The 21,429-nt window shown below is 40.1% G+C and overlaps 1 protein-coding gene across 1 annotated transcript in view; it reads right to left on the bottom strand.

The window, feature by feature from the left end:
• The window catches only part of cdh4 (cadherin 4, type 1, R-cadherin (retinal)), a gene marked incomplete at its 3' end in the record, with an annotated part of 224,366 nt that overhangs the window by 45,952 nt on the left and 156,985 nt on the right, over positions 1-21,429 (bottom strand). Inside the window, exon 6 of the mRNA XM_083938972.1 lies at positions 1,744-1,899. Within this exon, the coding sequence (XP_083795098.1) occupies positions 1,744-1,899 (156 nt within the window). The remainder of the gene's footprint in view (positions 1-1,743; positions 1,900-21,429) is intronic.

Here is a 21,429-nt window from a genome sequence, read left to right on the forward strand (position 1 = left end):
ATCAGCAGCACAGCCATCTATCACGCTGACAGGCAGGCGGGTGTTGTGATTCTGACACCAGCGCTCACCTCGAGTGGAGGTGTTAGTCTTTGCTGATATAAACTGAAACCTGTAATGTGTATGTGAACCAATGGCCTAGCGTTAACACCAGTCTCATGTGGCCTGCATATTTAATTCACGCATTTGTCAAGCTGTTTAACCTGAGGTTCCAGAGGGGCCAGTCATGGACTCAAACCTCCAGCCTACTGTGTGTGTTTGTGTGTGTGTGTGTGTGTGTGTGTATGTATGTGTGGTGGGGAATCCTATTGGCCATATGCAGTGCTAACTGTACAGCTGTCAGCCTGCACTTTTAACGGCACAGATGCAAAGTACACAGGGTGAACTGTGCAGGGCTGGTTGAAAAAGGTCAGCAGTACAGGCAGGGGTGGAGCCAGACATTGTAACTATCCAGGGTTCAGCCCAAACCTAAGGGGTCCCCAGGGACATATTTTTCCTATTCACAGCTATTTGGATATATTTCAAGCCATTTGAGATAAGGGATGGGCAATTATTATTGAATTTTTGAATAGTTTAACCGACTATCTACTTGTGTTCTCAAGTTTTCACCAGTGTTGGTAAAACACGTGGCACGTTCAGTTTGGCTCTTTTGTCGCACGACATGTTGAACATTGGATTCTGTTGTTTATAGTGAGTTCAAGTGAAATAAGGCTGAGAGTCCCATCCTGCCTGTCAGTGTCGGCTAACAGCACAAAAACGCGTTGCTAGCAATGTCGCGTAGCATGCTGTGGCTTTATCATTTAGACCCTAGTGTTCAGTACTGGTGGGACCAGACGGGACAGGTCGTGTCAGGACCGATATTTACAAGTTTGGCCTGCTTGGCATGGTGCTTCAAGTTCTTTTTAGTGAAAATAGGGCCTGTGGCATGAGAGCTCTGCCAGCAGTTAGACAGTTTTACCAACTGAGACTCTAGACAGGACAGAAACTCAGTGCTTCAACTTACATTAAAAGCGTCAGGCCTCGGTCGGTTCAGACAAAAAATCCTATTTCCTATTCTGTATCTGATTTTTCTCCAACTTTTTTCATCACACAGAAACTATAACACAAAAAATGTTGGGGATGACTAACTTTTCACTCCTATCACCTGAAAATAGGCCAACATGGATTGATGTGACTGTTTTTAAGTTAGATTAGTAGGGTACACTTTTGGTGTAAAAGCCCCAGAAACAACCCATCGCTCTGTCCCTGAGTACAAGTGTGAAGCATGCCCCTGCTTATGATAGAAACACACATCCTATCAATCAGCATTCAACACATGTACGCATACACTTGAAGCCGCACTTGCTCATTAGCTCTGATGGGAAGAACAAAGAAAACAGTTTCCTGCACTCCACCTGGTTCCTGTCTCTTTCCCTCTGTTCTATCCATCCTGCGCGCATCTGTGCAGTTAAACCTCAATACAAATGCCAGCTGAAGTGGCTGTGTGTTTTGTCAAGGCATTCATTCTGTCATTGGTGGCTTTGGCATCAATCAGAGCCTGGAGATGCTGTTGTAAAGGTACTGTACAGATCTCTGAATGCGCTCCAGCTTGTGGTTTTGTCTCGGCAGGCAACATTTGTGTTAGAATGAAAGGTAGATGAGGGAAGAGAAATGGCGCGGCACATTTCTGCAAGGATAATTAGGAGATAACGAGACAGACCAAATGGAGCTAGAGGGGAAACTGAAACAAACAAGTTTCTTCCTTACATGGAAGGAGGCTCTCTCCTCTCTGTCCAGGGGTTGGGTGACAAACATGTTGCCACTGATGGGGTCAATGTTGTAGATCCCACTCGGGGGCTGATCAGCGCCCGCTCCTGTGATGCTGTAGCGGATGCCAACAGCCTTGTCCTGATCTGAGCGGATCTGAGAACAAAACCAGAGAAACAAGTTTAACAGATATGCTTGTCAGGCTTTTCCTGCTCTTGCAACAGAAAGCCAAAATGATCAGAGCATAGAGAAATAAATTGTCAAAACAAATTGTGAAGTACAACTAAAAGTTTGACAGAAGAGTGATAGGACATGGGATGTGTGATAGATACATTACTGAAAGCATTTCCACTGACATCTTTTCTTTAAAGCCAACGTTTTTAACCTACAGCCTCAAGGCAAAACGTGGAAATTGAACAACGTCCAGTGAGGGGAAAAAGTGCCACCATAAGATTATTTTGTCTGACCTGTTGAGTTTTTGTTGAGTTTTCTTTACCTTCACAGCAGCTTCTCAGCCGAACCAGAACAGGTGTAAAAGGAGCTTACTGGCAGCTATAATAGTATTTATGATGGCCGCTCGGCTACCACGACTGACTGGCGCCTGTGCCTGTTCCACCTTTTATCACCTCAGCTGTTATTTCTCACACAATTCAAAATGTGACATTTAAACAGTAATACATTTGATTTTGAACAAGTTTCAGTGTGAGTGCCTCCACAGCAAAAAAATAGGTCGATACTTTAGCTCAGTACCTTGCTGACTTAAAAGAAGACAAAAGGAAATAAGATTGAAGCATTTCTTTCTGTGTCATTGATTTTCAATGGGCTCCACACATTCCACTGTCTAACCACTCAATGCAGAGATATTACTTAAACTGGTAGGTGTGAAAGTATTACAATAATACAAAGGCTGTCATCTCTGAACATTCAGAATAATTATTTCATGTATTTGATCATCATAACAAATTACATATAACATTTTCTTTTGTGAACGTTAGAGGTTTGTTACTTCCCAGAAACTATTCCTTCAATTTCAAAATAATTTTGGAGTGTTATTGTACGTGTTTATGGACGTATGGATGAGCTCGGTCAACGATGGACAAACGGTAATAAAAAAAAAAAATGCTGCAAATGTAACCCTCAAGACACAAGTTAAATGATCGCTAAATTATTAGTTATTTTCAAAATCTGCAAGAGCTGGAAACTCCAACAACACACAAATTAACAGTATATAACATTTTTGTTTCATGCAATAACTGCACACCACCTCTGACAAATTCAGTCTACATATTTAGGAAACAAAGACATTATCTACACTGTCAAGATTATTATGAAATATAAAAATAATATGAAATGAAGATTTCATATTAGACTGTTTTTATCCGCTTGTGTGTTCCCAACCTTTTCTTGCTTGTGACCGCTTAATAGTCAATTAATGTCTTCTTGCAACTGCTCTTCACAGGTTTTAAGTCTATGAGCTGTGAGCAGCTCAGGAGTGATTCAGAGTGATTTGAATAATCCTAAATGGTCCGAAGAGGTTTCACAAGAAAGACAGAAAGTCTGACAAATGAAAAAGATTTTCATAAGGAATAATTAACTTTTTTCTTACTCTTCTTTTAGGGTTTAAGATATAGCTGACTGATGATTAATAAATTCAATCAGAGGATATATCTAAACAACACCCTGCTAACCTATACAGTATACACAATCTATCACACATAAACACACATATACACCTGTATATATACACGTGTGTATGTACGGACATATGCATACGAGTATATGTACTCGTGCAAGGAGAAAGCCATCAATACCATTAATGTAATAATATATTATATTATTGTCTTAAGGTGTTTTCCCACGCAGCACATTTGCTTTGTTCAGGGGCTGAAATGATACAATTGTTGCATTTGACCCTTGGTACGTTTGTGTTCACGCAGCATTGTCAACAGTGGTCCAAGCTTCCGAAATGCCACAAAAGAGAAAACTGTTCTCTCATTGGTCAAAAATCTTATTGGATAAATTCACCTCAGGCCAGATTTCTTGCATCTGTTTCTGCCAAAAAAACAAATATCATTTCCTAAATTTCAGTGAGCCATTTTTTAAATTCCTGCTCCGAGTTAACCTTCAACTCATTTTTTTTTAGCTTCTAGCCAAACGTAAGGATTCAATGCAATCACTCTCCGCTGTAAGCATGTGAAATAAATAAATTGGTTGTTTCAGTTGATTGCTTTTTGCACTGCCAATGAACAGCTCTAGGGATCGGAGTTTGGATTGGAAGCGAGCTGAGACCTCCCTTTATTAGCGTTCTCCCCGTTCGTTATGTCCCACATCCGGGTGGGATTGCTGTGTACATACAGTATATGCCCAAACAAACTGCTCCTTGGGGGAAAACGTTCCCAGTTACTGAAGAACTGCTCCAAACAGTTTGAAAACACTCTTGTTATCACATCTAACAGGAGGATCATTAGAAATGTTGTGTGTTGTATAGCCTACCTCACCCATGTTTCCCATCTTTCGTCAAAGATATGAATTTGATTTGTAGTTCTCAAGATTATTTTTTTCCATTCCATATAATTCATTCACAAGATCCTTACATTTGGAGTTAATTAAGCTTTTTCTTTTAACCACTTCCTTGTAATTTGTTTAATTATTGCTAACCTTATTACTAGGAACAAGTGAGTCTTTCTTCTTGATCTCTTCTAGTATTTTCCCTAGTAGCAGGATTAGTGGGGTTTTAATTAGAGAAGTATCAAAAACATCTGATAGTTAATAATCTAATATCATTTTACCAGTAGACATGTAGCTTTACAAGACAAAAACGTTTTTGTATTTCCGACCTCAGAAATTGCCACGCGGCCACAGTGATTCAGCGTGTGACCCATTTTGGTTGTGATTCACTGCCTTAAACAAACAACCCCTGTAATCTGGTTACTGCCTTCACATTCAGTAATTAGATGCACAATCAAATTGATTTGATGGATTTATGTATCCTGGACCTGTTTGATCTAGCTTTAAGTGCTATATCTTCATATCATCTTTTCTCGGGGCGATCTCGATTCTGAACACTGCGTTGACATTTTTTTTGTCTTATTGGGATTGAACCATCACTATGGTTACAAGTCAGAGGAGTCAAATGGAGAAAAAGGCGAAGCATGGCTCTTATTTTCTCTCTATCTTTCTCTTCCCTTCCTTTGCAATTTCCCTGGTCTGTGGGGCTGCAGATCATGCATGAAAATGAAATTACTTCATCCGTTCAGCGGTGACGGCGGCTTCTGCATAAAACATTTCTCTGTTTGAACATGATACCCTCTCTCTTAATTTCCAACATGATCCTCCCACACCCAGTGTAGCACTCTGCTGCAAGCTTTTACTACTGCAATTTTCATTTCCTGAGCTCACTTCACACAGAATCTACATGTGGACCAGGTAGGTTCAGGTGTAATGCACGGTGTTGTATTACTCATATCAATCACAGCACTTTGGCTGCTCTTCATAGCATACATGGAATCACTGCACGACAATGATACTGTAAGACTAATTATGTTTTTTAATCAAAGCTAAAATTATGGCATTAAAAATGACATCGTTTGATCATTCACCCTCATCGTCAGAGTCATCAGACAATTTCCGTGGGGCAAAACAGGCGGATAATGCATTTCAGTAATGAGAACATTCCTGAGAAATGATCTGTTATCTGTGAAGGAGACAAACATGTTAAGACTTCACTGTTTAAAATAACAAGAAATTCACTAAAGCAAAATACACCACAGACAGTTCCATCTGTTTGAATTGCGGGAAGATAAACAATAAATAAATAACTAAAAATACAAAAATCTACCCTGCATCTATTTCTGCATGCTAGTATTTATTTGGTGCATATGGGGCAACTTGGGTACGTAAGATGTTCTCTGTGAGCACACGAAAGTGAGGATTAAAAGGGCAAGCTCAGTTTAATAATTAACAAGGCTGTCAGGTAGGAAACACACATACCAAAATTTCACCTGCCATGCCGCTGTGTTTTTGCATCCGGACATGTGCATGGTTGAGGTTGCGTGCAACCCGTCTGATCTGGAGCTTCAAAGCAGACCGTGTGTAGCTGACACACTGGTGGAATAGCCCCGAGATGAGACAAAGGAGCTCACACGTCATGCGGCCTCAGCTTACAATCCTGCTTAAAATTCCACATCAAGGCCACCTGAGACCAGATGTCACATTTGCCAGTGTCTCTTAATGAAGAGTCTTTATATCAATAAATTGAATAAATGAAGAAGCATGGCTTCTTGTAGTCCTGGGAATCCCATGAGTGACAACTGCTCAATTGAGCCATTTGAATGGAATGCTAATGATGAGAGCTGGGATCTCTCTCTTTCTCTCTCTCTGTCTCTGTCTCTCTCTCTCTCTCTCTCTCTCTCTCTCTCTCACTCTCTCTCTCTCTCTCTCTTTCTCTCTCTCTGTCTCTCTCTCTCTCTCTCTCTCTCTCACACACTTCAGTACCTCACGTCAGATAGAATGGCTACTAATATGCTAAAAATAGCGGAGAGCGGCAGATGCGGGGGACTTAACTCGCTGTCTGTCTCCGTCAGATCAGACCAGACATCTGATAAGTGACCTATTTGTAGCTCTTTGAGAGTGATTTCCTTGATTACTGACAACTATGGGGATCTTGTGGGACAAGCTATCAGCGTGAGAAGAAAGATGGAGAGGGATGGAGGCAGAGAGACAGAAGGAGCGAAAGCAATGGGGAGTTGAGGGAAAATTAGATGAAGAATTAGTGTTCTGTTAAACTCCTTGGGGTGACGCAAGGCACACAAACAGATAGAGGGAAGGGGATGGAAAGGAATACATTTCCATTCATTGAGCGTAGCGGCTGGCTGTCTAATTAGAGCTGTGTGAAGTTTCAGTCTGTCCAAATCTCCTTTAATTGATCCAACCCTGTATGATCACCATTTCTGCATAAATAGTTTGATGCCTACACAAACAGGGACTAATTTGCTTTGAGTTTATTTGATGATACTCTGCGTTTCATCTGTTTACTCCATGTCTGACTTATTTCTAAAATGAACAAAACAGCATTCTGCTACGCCAAGGATAAGCACATGTGGAGCTGCAGTTCTCTTTCACTGGCAGTATTTTGCTTCCAGGAAACAACGCTCATCCAACTAGGAAGTCATTAAAGGACAGTGCTGCAAGCATCCATGGGATCATTACGGGTTACTGTGTGCTATGGGCTAATGTCACACAATAATGGGAATCTGTAGTTTACACTCTTTGATAGCTGCTTTTATGTCTTGTCTGCATTTAATCGTTCAGGCCTGTGTTGTAGTCCTTCTCTCTCTCTCTCTCTTTATTTTATAGCTCTTTATGGGCTCAGCCACCTCACTTTGCCTTCAGGGCACATCAGACACCCCCCACTGGTTACAGGCTCAAGAACCACATCAGGAAACCTCAGGAAGCCTCAGTTCCACAGATCTATCCAACATAGTAGGGATTTACAAACACTCAGGTACTCTATTATCAAGAGGACAATGCTGCATGTTTTTAATTGATAAAATGTTAAAGGAAAAATGGCCTCCATAAGCTGAAGATGTATACACGTCACATGCATGCAAAATGAGGGCAGTTTAATTTGAAGTTTCAGTACTGCACATAAGCAACAGCCAGTTCAATTCAACCTGCAGTGCAAAGGTAAAATCTTTGAACGGAGTATTGAGTGATGAGTGATTGATGAGTCCTAAAACCTGGAAATGAGTAAGCATTTTTGTACTTCCAGTTCCCTGGACTCTTCTGGGGTGTTTTTGAAAAGGTTTTTTAGTAAGATCCCTAAAATAAGGTCTGTGGTTAACACAGACCTGAGATTTCAAGGCTGTTCTTTTCTTTTGAAGCATTTATGTGCTATTTAAAAAAGGCGGTTAACAAGTGACAAAATTAGACTACAGAGGTCGTCCTGGACAGCTTGAAACTAGTGGTGTTGACTTTGTCATGCAAACGTCTATTCTGATTTTTGGTCATGCTAACTATGCTCTTGTCACCTCTATCATAAAGATTTGGGACATGCAGACACGATCAAGTTAGCCACCTCCATTAGGTATTGTAGCTAACCTATATCAGGGCTAGCAGTGCAAACCTCCTAAAGTGTTCTCAGAATAGTGATATTATGCAGGTAGCTACGTTAGCCATACATAACTGTTCTGTAAGGTTTAGAAACAGAAATTTGAAATGATTTGTGTTATATTTAAGTAGGAGGCTTCCACTGCTCTCCCTAGTCCTGTTTTGTGCAGTACATGTTTCTTTCATCTTTACAATGGAAGTGGTGAGTGCAAAGTTAGCATGAGCCATAGTCCGAATGGACACAATCAGGCTGAAAACTATAACAATTTTCCTTTTAATATATGTTGTGTATCTCATACTAGAGAATATAGGACACTGGATGATGGTTTAAATCTACTCCAAGTTATGTGGGGAGATTTTTCCTCTCTCTTTACCTATGATTGTTTGCTTTCCTTTCATCTATCCTAGGGTTATATCTAATATGTTAACTATTTTAAATTGCTTTAAATTTTGTCCTGTGCTCTTACAATTGTGTTATGTTAAGCCTAAACCAATAATGATATGTTTGATACATGCAATAATGGTATATTTACGGAGTAAGAGGCATAAGGTCAGCTATTTAAGTCTAACCAGAAGTTATAACAGTTATGAGGGATGTATGTAAGTTTGAAGGATGGAAGTATCCAAAATAATGGCATTTTCGTGCTGAGGTGCATTGTGGGAGGAGGTAATGCCAAACACAAACAGGCTACGACTGAGCCTGTCTGGCGGCCTTTCAGTCACGCTTTAGCTGTCATAGTTGTCAACCTTAATTAAGCCAGCGCCTGCCAAATATCATGATGCCTTTAATAGAGACTACTTACTGAGGATGCCTCATATACTCACAAACCTGCTCTGTTTTTAGACTCTGTCTCCTGATCTGTTTACGTTGGCCCAAGAGCAGGTAAGACATAACCATATGGTTATTAAATAGGGATGAAAGCATTACTCTGAAGTATTCTGTCGTCGGTCTGTGTGGATTCTGTGTAAGCAGAAAACAATCTGCAGACTTTTGACAAACAGTGTTTTAGAGAAAACCAAATCTAATTTTTTCTCTAATGCTCTAAATCTACCCCCTTGAAATGACTAAAATTTCCCTTAAGTAGTGTGAATTTCCAGTAATTTCAACTGCAAGCTCATTCTATTTGCTTTACAGTTCCTTTTTAAGCTGCTGCCTGTCGACTTGGGGACTTGCTGGAAAGCTTAATGGTTTTAAAATACGCTTTCAGTTTATGCATGTTTCCAAAGCAGATTCACAGCAGGTCTGGCACCTTGGTTTTAAAGAGACAAAGATGACACTGTCATGCTGAAATAGACTACTGATGTTCCTATCTTGAGCAGTCTGACTTCACTGTCACCGCTGGGTTTAAAATATTCAGATCTGACAATAAACCTTTACATTTGTGGCGATGCTGAAATGACTGCTAACATGAGTTACTGCAAATAGGTGAACTCCTATGTTAAACAGTGCTATCAAAAGCATCTGTGCATCTGAAAACTACACAGGCATCCTTGAAAATTGTTGTGTTTGATAGTGTCTCATCATTCCCTGCTGTTATACAGTATCTGTGCTCTCTTTGTTGAACATGAGGGAAATGGCAAAACTACATGCTTTTTACGTTCTTCTTAAATTTCAGTTTTGCATCGCTTTGATCCCTCCTGCTGTGTGCTTGTCACTCTTCAAAGCTGATGTGCCCTGCTTTTGATGGGGGAGAGGAATTCAAATAATCTGATAGGCCATCCACACAAACATCCGACAAAATGACAGAGTAGGAAATATGAAGCAGAGGATGAAAGAAAGAGAGCGAGATAGGCTGACAAAATGGAAACAAAATTTCCAATTATGGAAAATCTGGGACCTCAAGTTGCCTTCAAATTCCCCCTTCCAAGAAATACAAAAACAACCTGTGGGGGTAAAAACCTTTCATTTAGTGGCATCATAAGAAGGGAATTGTGTGGATGGTTTTAAAAATAGTCACATATGAGGTCTGTGAGAGAGAAGCGGCACAGACCTCAGGTTTAATATCTCTCAAGTGAGAGCCACTGACAGCCACAGTCCCACACAGTTATCCCTGATACTCATAACGAACAGCCACGTCTTGGCCTTGGCACAGAGGCACACTGGTCCATTATGGATTGGAAACTGAATGGGAAATGAACCAAGCTCCATGCAGCTCTGAAATATTCCTTTGCCTTATTACAGCCTCCTTTCATTTAGTGTGCTTCCCCATTCTGTCTGTGTTTGTGCTACTCATCAGCTCGCCTGTCTCTCTCTGTCTCTCGCACCCCTCCACCCAATGCTCCCAGTGGGAGGGAAGCAGCGAGAGTCCCATCAATACAAACGAGCAATAGTCACCACCTGAGGACAATTTGTCTGCTCTGGTACTGACACTGTTATTCAGCCATTCTTCTCCACTTTCTAACACGGTCAATTGAATTGAATCCTTTAAGTTTCTAAGGTTTCCTGAGGCAATGCTTCTGTGAAGTGGCTTTGGATTTAAAGATAATAGAGTAAGGCTTTTTTTCTTGACAATTTAAGGAAATAAAGCTGAAGCCTTTTGAGTAGGATGTTTTTCTCTACCTCCAGAGGAGCCGTTTTAATGCATTGTATTAGAGAAAAAAGACAATCCAGTTATACAGCAGGTTAGTGTGAAAAGAAAGAATATGCTTAGAAGGCAACATCTAAGAAAGCAGAGGAATAGTCAAGAAATGTCTCTTTTAATGAACACCAGAAAGCATTCTGAGTGCAGGCAGCATATCCAATAAATAACATTCAAATACAAGAGTTTGTCTCTCTTTAAAAAACAAACATATATTCATATTCTTTTTTAATGCTAAGCTCATATGGATCACAGATGCCTGGAGGTTGTCCCTAAACCTTTCTGTCATCTCTCTCGTAAACCTGAATACCCTCAAACTCATTCCTGTATGTCATTCTTTGTTACCTAGAAGAGAGAAAGAAGTCCCAATGCTTTCACATTTTATATCTGCTCAAAAACAGATTAGATGCTTTCTCAAGCGCACACGCTTGCACACACATCTCTGCCTCCACCCCAGACCATTAACCAGACGGAGGAATGAAATGTACGATCGAAAAAAGGGGCAATTAGAAAGAGAACAAATATTAATGGAAGCTAAGAAGTGACTCACAAACCCAATTACAGCATTAGCAAGGCAATTTAGATGAGCTCTGCGAGAGCTGAGAATCCTGTTGAAATGTACCAGCGGCCTCTCTGCATTAACAATGGCATTAATTCCCCTGATTCACAGCGAGGGGAGAAGAATAGAGAAAATAAAGCCATTCTGTCTCCTTTATAAAGACAACCACATTCCCTACGTCTGCGATTGGGAATAGAGGAGGCTGCCGTTCTTGTCTTAAACAGACCGCAGACCCCTGTAGAGTCTCAACTCGTTAAATAGCACCATTCTCCTGCTCTAGCCAAGGCTTCCCAATACAAGGACGATAGGTAAACCACAGGTCTTCATGAGCAGAGAAATGTTCCAACAGATAATTACAGTGAAGACATGGTTTGCTGATGGAAGGCCCACGAAAAGGGAAACACAGCAGCATAAAGACATAGATATAGATAGATAGTTAGAGATGGAGGGAGAGCTTTCTGCTGCCCATACACTTTTAAACTCCACCCGCCATTGTCAAATGCATCCTTCAACCGAAAACTGCTGCCACACACTCCCGTAAGGGGCATGCAGCTTTGACTGCGTGGCCAATCAGCAGCACCCTGAGGCCAGTTGGAAGTCCTTCTGGCATGCCTAAGGCTAGTGGGGTCCAACCAATCAGTTAGAAGCCAGGCTTGAAAGAAGGGCCATGCTTGGCTAAGGGAGCTGCTAAGGCTGCCAATGAGAGTCCAGAGGGGAGTTCGAGAGGCTCAGAGGGAGGCTGCCAGAGGGGTCAGAGTGGACGAGTCCAGACTGACAGTTATTTAGTGAGAGGCTGAGCTCTGTGTCACTCACAACAGCACTCAGCCTTTGTACTACTGGGCCGGCTCTAATGGGACTGTCACCTTCTAATTGTCCTACTGGGGATGCAGAGAATAACGAACGGACACATACACTCAAATACACACACAATATATATATAGACACCCAAATACACACACACACAATATATATATATATATATATAGACACCCAAATACACACACACACACACACACACACACACACACACATACACACACACACACACACACACACACACACACACACACACACACACACACACACACACACACACACACACACACACACACACACACACACACACACACACACACACACACACACACACACACACACACACACACACACACACACACACACAGATACACGCCCGCACCATGACAGACACAAGCACAAAGAAGCAAACAAAAGGCGAAAATGTTAACACATTCATACTCCTTTTTTATGCTGAAAGATATTTGTGCTTATGGGCAAATTCTCAAGGACTGCACCGCTCTACAACATCCATTAACAAAAAAGGCCTCTGGCTTATTCATATTATACACCTGGTACTTTCCATTATATGTGTATAATAACTGAATATATTTGCAATGCACCAAATTGCGATCCACTTCGTTCCACATAGATGCAAACTTTACCTGACAGCTTTTTGGGGCTGGGCAGGTAGTGAAGTTTGCTGAAGGCTGATGGCTGCTGCTGGAAAGGAAACTAATGAGAGCTGAGAGCGAAAAAAGTGGGCCATACAACAGAAAAAAAGAGCCAAAAGACTGCCGTGTTGGGTTTTAATTCTCTGTTGGTTTGTTATTATTACAATAATTAACTTCATTGTTAATATAAATGTTTATTAGTGCAGCCCAAAGTATCGTTTCAGCAGCAGCTCTGCTTTAAGAGAATAAACCGTTTCCAAATGTGTAATTAGACGGTTTACATTTTAAGTTATATATATATCTATATAATACATTTAACTATTACAATAAATGAGATATAATCAAACAGTAACATCTGTGAGAGCAGTAGAGTGAAAGTAAACTGAATAAATTGTTGAAACACTGAGAAGCTAAGCTGTAAGATTCATATATAGTATACTATGTCATGGCAGAGATCTACAGACTAATGCCTCTTGCATTTAAAATTACATTATTCACCAAATGGCTCCTTAAAGAGCAAGTCTTAAATTATAAAATGCTTTTGGTTAATTTGAAGCAGAAATCAATGATGACCTTGTTATTGTGGATGATTCAACAACAAGAAATTCCTGGATTCTGTGACGAGCTCTGAGGTTCATTTCAGGAGAAAAGGGAGTGATGGATTTAAACCAGAATGAGAAGTGTCAGCTATCTCTGTTATAAACTGAAACTGTCTCTGCTTCCCTATCACAGACACTGCATATTGACTGAGATGAAATAAGTAACTGATAGTTTGAACCGCTGTTAAAGGGATAATTCAGATTTTTTGAAGTGAGGTCTTATGAGGTACTTATCCATAGTCAGTTTGAGATTTTCACACTGTTGAGAAAGCAGTAAGATATCTTGTAAGTTCTGACATTAACAGCAAAATGTTGCCGTGCTCCAGACTTTCCCCTTGGTGTGAATAAAGTCCTGTTGACATGGGGTGAGCTGACAACTCTTGTTAGCTCTTTCCCTATAGAGTGCTAATGGTCATATCATGCTGTGTTTCAATGTACTACTTAAAGTTAGAGAAAGAAAAGTGATTTAACTGAAACTCAGAGTAGTTGATGAATGAGTTGCAAGTCCCTGACAATCAATTAAGTGATATTAGAATAACCTGTCCTCATCCCACGGCGTCACATACGGACGCCTGGTCAAGACACGTTGGCATCACTTTTTTACCACAATTGGTAGCCCTGCCGCTGTTTTAAACACATGGTCAATGTTGTAAATTCAAGTACTTGGTTAGGTTTAAGTTAGGGTTAGAAAATAGAGGGAGGGAGTTTGTAAAGTAACCTAAGTTACATGTGGGGGACACTGGATGTGAATGGGACACAAACAGTGGTTTTCTGGGTCAAAGTCCATGTTTGACCCGCTCACAACTCTGACCTCCTCCCTTCGCAGACATGTCAATCTTACTTCTGGAGCACTTAGTCTGCCATACTGTATATACAGCATAACCTATCAAATAATAGATGCATTCGAAGTAACTGATGTAATACTATGCTTCTCCTCCTACCTCATGTACTCATATGTTGCTGGAAACACACCAGTACACACACAACCAGAAGCACCCACACACACAAACTAGACACAATGGACACAATGTATTTCAATGCACGGGGGATGCAATAAAAGCGCAGACAAAACAAGCGGATCAAAAAAGCATATTACAAGCTCATTCAGCTGTAATGAAGTATACAGTGCAATATGAGGTTGTAAATAAACCGGCATATTTTCATTTTGAGTACTAAAAAAACACCAGTACAGACATTACAATATCAGAGGCAACGTGCTCTCTCTCTCTCTCTCTCACACACACACACACACACACACACACACACACACACACACACACACACACACACACACACACACACACACACACACACACACACACACACACACACACACACACACACACACACACACACACACACACACACACACACACACACACACACACACACACACACACACACACACACACACACACACACACACAAATGTTGAACGTGTCTCTGTGAAAAAGGTGTCCTTATAGTGCTAAATGTATGCTCATAAATATTCAAATGAAATAATGAATTAAAACTGCAGACTGGTCTAAGTTAAATATCACATATATATATAAACCAAATAAGAAAACCAACAAAAAGTCACATATTCCTTCTGTTTCTAAAGTAAGCGTAAAGTTTTCTTCTGACAAAGTGTGGTAAGTTAACTCAAATGGTGGGTGAACTTAAACATGTTTTTGTTTGCGAGCTTCTGTTGGCTTTTGATAAAACCCTCTAAATGAGAAGACCCCGGTGATTTTGACTGAGACACATTCAACGGCCACTGTGCTGAATTATATTACCATGAGCACCACCATAATGGGCTATTCAAAAATAATGAGGTAAACCAAATCATACTGAGAGGCATTTTAATATGCTGGTTCACCTATTCACCTTAAGACCTTCATTTTTCTACAAGACTGTGAATGTATGATAAAGACTATTTATTACCGATATCATTAGTTTCATTCCGCTCCACGGAAAGGACATGGAGTCGTGCAGACAGGAGAAGAAACAGCAAACTCAGACTTCTTGTCTTTCCCTTGGCTGCGGAATCGTACAATATTAAAAATAATCGTGCACAATGTGCTCAATTATTTCCAGCTCATAGTGTTTGTTTCCTTGTCCTAACCGTGGGTCAGCGAGGGAGCCAGTGTTTGAGGTCTGTTAAATGAAAGGGTCTTTTCTCTCCCATATTCAGACTGCTTTCCATCAGTTTTGCCTCATTGGCCCCAGTGTAGGTGCTGCAGGAGATGGTTGAGATGAGAATGCCACAAATGGCCTGAAACTAATGTTGGCCTCACTCACCCTGCAGATTTACAGCACTCCCCAAAGACTTTCTATCTTTTCTTTTCTTTTTTCAATCTCAGCCTGTCCCCCTTTCTCCCTTTTCCATCTCCCACCCTCACCGCATTTCAGTTTCTCAAAAGGAGTAGTTCTTGCCGTCTAGCTCAGTACCCATTTAACTCTGGCTATTTTTCAACCTCTCCATTTCAACTGCACTTACATCTGTCATGTCAAATAATTTGACAGCGAAAGCTCGGAAGCATATTCCATTCTAGCACAATGGTAAATCAATGGCTGCACCACTTATGGTTCGTCATGACTGAATTGCACATGTCAAGGTGAAAATGGCCAGCAGTGAAATGCCGCTCTTTTACACTGTTGGTGTGTGTGTGTGTTGTGAATGAGAGGGTATTTTACTTTGTTTCGAGGAGTTGAAAGTAGCTTTCAGAAGCTGAAGCAGAATATTTCCCTCTGAGCTGGGAGCTATGATGATGATGGTGGCAACGTCAGAATGCACTGGAACATTCTCTCGGTGGTACCATAAATATTACATGATGAAAACGAAGAAATAAATGAAAGCTTTGTGATCAGCTTTATGAATGATTATTTACAATTAAATCAGCGAGGCTTTTCTTTTGTGTGTGGAATTGGTTTTGCCTGGGATTAATCAAATACCCTACAGCAGCAGAGCTATATTAGCCTCTCATTGTACTCAGTGTTCTTTCTCCACTCCCACTGAATCAAAGAGAAATACCACCACAGCTCCACCAGACACCTCTCTGTGATCTGCATCATTTGATTCTTAGCAAAGCCGTAATTACACTCCTAGGGTTAACTGGTCTTTTTAAACCTAGTGAACCTGACAGTTTTAAGGCTTGGGTGTAGAGGCACAGGTAAGGAAAACTCAAAGAGTTTTCACAACACAGAAGGGCTTCTGTGTCCTGAAATCAAGTGCATAAGCTTTAAAAGGTTGTTCTTGGCCACTTCTGAGACCAGCCAGATAAAGCACAAAATCCCCACCACTCCTCTGCTGCCTGTCACAATTGAGAGTTGTGTTGCAGAGAGACAGCATGAGTCACATCCTCCATGGTGCACTGCTTTCAGCGAAGACTGAGGGCTGAGACACACCCATATTGTGTTCACATACAGTATAGCTGGAAGCAAGCTTATAGATGTTCCCCCACACGCGTACACACACAAACACACACACACACACACACACACACACACACACAAACACACACACACACACACACACACACACACACACACACACACACACACACACACACACACACACACACACACACACACACACACACACACACACACACACACACACACATAAACCAAGCCAACCTCAACACTGGCCACACGCACAAAGGAAGCCCTTGAGGTTTAATCCAGCCATCTAACATCCGACATGCGAACAGGGGATAAAAGAGGGTCCATTTCTCCAGCAAGGAAGCACAATTTGGTGCCTTCCCTGACGCTCCACAGCCCTGCTGTGTGTGTTTTGTGTGAGGGTGAGTATTTCTGTGCTTGCCGACACATTGGTGAAAGGCGATTTCCGTAATCCGGGAGTGTAAGCCTCGCTGTACAAATGGGCGTAAGGGACTTTGTGTGTGTTTGTGTGTGTGTGTGCGTGTGTGTGTGTGTGTGTGTGTGTGTGTATGTGTGTATATCTCAGTGTGTGTGCGTGTGCTTGTGTGTGTATATCTCTGTGTGTGTGTGTGTCTCCGTGTGTGTCATAAATGCCAGCAGAAAGCTGAACGTCTGTCTGGGTGTCTGATAAGAGGCATCGCGTAAGGAGAGTTTGGAGTAGCAGCACATAGCTCAAAGTAAGAAACTTGCTTTACATTTTCCTTAATTTCGAGCATGTTGTTATCAGCTGTGAAGAACTGGTTACATACATGTCCAGTTGACTTTTATTTATCTTGAGGAAAGGTAGAACTGTGAATGTTGGCTAAAATCCTTTTGCCTCCTGGGAATGGACTGTAATATTGACATAGTCTCCATGATGCCATTGTGGAGCTCAAAGTGGGCGGCACAGACCGTCACCATCTTGGTAGTAAATCAATTATGTATAATTTTAAGCCATAATACAATTTCAATCGTCGAGTTATATAACAATTCACCCCCTGTACAGTTTTCATGAACAGGGAAATTATTTATTTATTTTTGTACCAGGCTGTTAACATGTTTTTTGCCGCTTGATCCTGGATCCAGATGTCTAAATGATGCAAAGACACAGAAACTATAGTTACCAACATGTGGTTGTACCACCTACCGTGAAACAAGGGTAATTATACTTATTCCAAAACCAGGGAGAGATGCGAGAATAGTTGATAACCTTAGACAAACAACCCTCTTAAAAAATGACTATAAACTCATAGCTCATATAGTTATAAGTTCCACCCAGTCTGGTTTCAGGAAATATAGATCAATCCATGATAATATATGTCTTATGGTGCGTTCACACCAATCGCTTCAGACGTTTGTACCACGCTGCTTGCTCACATTTGTCACATTTTTGATCATCGCTTCATTCGCGTCTACCGCAGGTAGCAACCGAGGCAGCTAACTAACTGAAGGTAACCCCCTGGCTCAGCCTACTCTGCTGTTGTGCTAAATGGAAAGGGATGCTAAAAGGGATCTGAATGCTTTTAAAATAACAGAAATGAGCTCTTAGAGGAAGTGTGTGGCTCTTAAAAGAGCTGTTGTGTTGTAGTGAGATCAGGCCGTCAGTGATTTAACCTTTTGAAGACGTACACTCTTCACTGACGGCTTTCTTCTTCTTCTTTTTCTTCTGAATTTCCAGCAGATCAGATGCCTAAAGGCATGTCGCTGCCATCCATAGTTATATCCATTACATTATATCCACAGGAACAGTCTGGTTTCCCCCAAGGACTGCAACAATAGCGGCTTTGGTGAGCCCCTGGATGTCTCAGGAGAACTTTGATGACGCTTACCACAATCTCAACACTGATTGGCTGTTGCGGCACTATGCCATTTGAAAAGTACAATATTTTTAACTTTATTTGAGTCGCTTCAGACGCTCTAGACACTTCATTCGCGCAGCGTCTTGTCGCAGCATATGCTCCTTTCGTACCGCCTCCGCCTGAATCGCGTGTCATCGCGCCATTTACAATGATTTTTAATTTTATTGAAAGCGGTGGATACATCTTTTCTTTAGATTTAAAAAAAGCTTTTGATATGCTCGAAGACTCATTCTTAATCCAACCACTACAACATATATGGGATGATTAGAATAAAAAACATTTATAATAATAGAAATAGTTCAGTTGCAATACCATTTGGTACTACAAGTCGCTTTGATTTAAACAAGGGAATTATTCCAGGATGTCCTATTAGTCCGAATCTATTTATCTTGGTAGCAGAAATGCTTGCAATTTTATTTTAATCAACATATTTAGTAAAGAACTTACTAGTCAATATGCAGATGACACAACGGTCCTATTAAAACATGAACACCAAATCCTTATTGCTTCTGGAACGTCTTTTAACTTGTGTGAACTATTAACAATTAAAAACTATACAATACAAATAATACATAACATACCGGTTAAAACAAAAATCCATTACCTGGGGATACATTTAACCCGGAGAACCCGGAGTAAACCCACGCAGACACGGGGAGAACATGCAAACTCCACACAGAAAGGCCCAGACCGGGATGCAAACCTTGAACCTTCTTGCTGTGAGGCGACAATGCTAACCACTACACCACCATATAGCCCTGATTGTGTGAATTGAACAACTAAATTAAAATGGCTTAAATCCTTTTTAAAAACATCAAATAATATATGGCCCACCTTCCCAGAAAACAAACTTAGATCGGTGGTTTAAAATTGCTTCTAAAATGTGATTATGATATAAAAACAATTACCAGTCAAACTATCCAGTTATCACCAACAAGTCCTCTCACATGGACAAATACTCTACAAACATGATTTTACTCCACACTACAGTGAAATAACAGATACATTCTTTTAAAATAAATCCTTCTTTTCTGAAGAATGGGTGGATAAGAATATTTGGTGTGTCTTAGATCTGCAAAAGGAAAGTTTAATTTCTTTTGTCACCCTAAAATATTCTTTAGCGTCATTAATGCAATTCCCAAACCATTCCTACTCTTGGCTAAAGAGGTGATACTACACACTAATGCAATACAAACACTACCAATTTTATATATCGGAGAAATTAAATTCCTTGATACATTTTTTAAAATAATAATCACATGATGAAAATACTAACGGATGATCAGCACCCTAAACACTTTGATGGAGTATTAGACTTAGACTGAAAAAGCACTTAAACTTAAATTGGAATTCTTAAATTATCCAATATAACCCAAAGCTTAAGAAATTAATTTTAAAATAATTAATAATATTTATCCTTGCAGTGAATTCTTTCGAGTAAGATTTAACTTTGAACGCATTGGATGCTCATTCTGCAACTTAGATACTGAAAACTCAGAACACATCTTCTCATCTTGCAGTCACTCCCAGCTTTTTTGGAAGCAAGCGGAAGAATGGCTAAAAAATGTACCTGTAACAATCAGCTCACATGTGGATGTAATGCATGAAATAGTTATAAATAAAAGAAATGTAAGTTTTTTGGTGAACACAATTATCATAACGGCCAAATATGTTATACACAAAGCTTCATTTATGAAGACTACCCCCATCTTCAAAGCATTTCAAAATTAATTCTTATTACATTGTAAATCACTTACTTATATGAGCCCAAAATATGCAAATTAACTGTTTAGCAACTTGGAATTGTACAATTTAACTCACCCTTGAATGTATCTACTAGCTAATCAATGAAGACCAAATGAATGCTTTTTTTAAACTTATAAAAAAAAAATGTTGTTAAAATTTTTAATTTATAAATTTCATTTTTTATTTTGTATCCTACTTTCATGTTATTTTTTCCTCCACCCATGTTAAATTTAAAAATATTAATCTGCCCTATTGTTGTAAAACAACCACACAAAAACAAACAAACAAACAACAACAACAAACAAAACAAAACATGGTTTTACTTAAAGTAGAAGTTGTGGTCAGAATATGCATTCCTCATACGTCTATATACTCGGTGTGTTATGGTGGACAAATGGAAATGGAAAAATAAGAAGATTAAGAGATCGAATCCAATATATGTTATTCTTTGAGGTTGGAAGTATTATTTCTTTGCAGTCTGCAGTGGTTGTAAAGTTAGACATGTTCCTTGTGGAGTGCATGGTCACTCAGTGATTGGAGCAGGTGTGTTTGATCGCTTTTAACTAAATCCCTATGGAGTACCTTCTCAACGTTTGATGATGATGACTATGGCAATTATGTTGAACCGTTTTGTTTGTATGCAAATGCCTTCTTTCAATCAACATTGATCTCAAAAAGTGAAAGCACAAATGTATGTGATGATCACCCATCAATTGAGATGTGTTGTGATCTGAAAAAGAGATGTACTGGAATGTGAAATAAAGTTCACCACAAAATTAACAGGTGAAGAATTATTCTGAGTAATCCTTGGATATATTTTTCTGAGACCAAGCATGAAGTGCGTATTTGTGTGCTTTCCAAGCAAGTATTATTTTTTATTATATATTTTTTTCTGTCTGTGGCACCCAGAGGCACAGCAGACAAATCACCTGGCATCATGACTTAAATCAGAGACAAGAGCAGCACTTTTAGCCTGCTGGGTGTGCTTGATAGAAAATAGCAGAATGTTGTGTCTCTTGGCCTCATGGTGATTGTAAGAGATATTACTCAATATTCCACTCTCCACTCTTTTCTCTAGCCTGACCTGAATAAGTACTTAGAAAAAGTCGGTTGTCGATGTATCTTAGCTTCTCACTGCAAATACAAGTTATAGAAAAGTTTTTTGGTGCACCAAAGATATTCCCACGGAAGCCTTTAGAAGTAAGTGTTTTTGGTTCAGACCGATATATTGTCAGCCAATATTACCAGCAAATACAGGCCTATTCCAGACACATCAGTATTGTCTGGGACACTTTTGATGTTGGCATATATGTTATCTGCATATGTCAACCCTTTTTTGCATAAAAACATAATGCAGAAAAT

The sequence above is a fragment of the Echiichthys vipera genome, assembly GCF_963691815.1.
Source record: "Echiichthys vipera genome assembly, chromosome: X".
NCBI lineage: Eukaryota > Metazoa > Chordata > Actinopteri > Perciformes > Trachinidae > Echiichthys > Echiichthys vipera.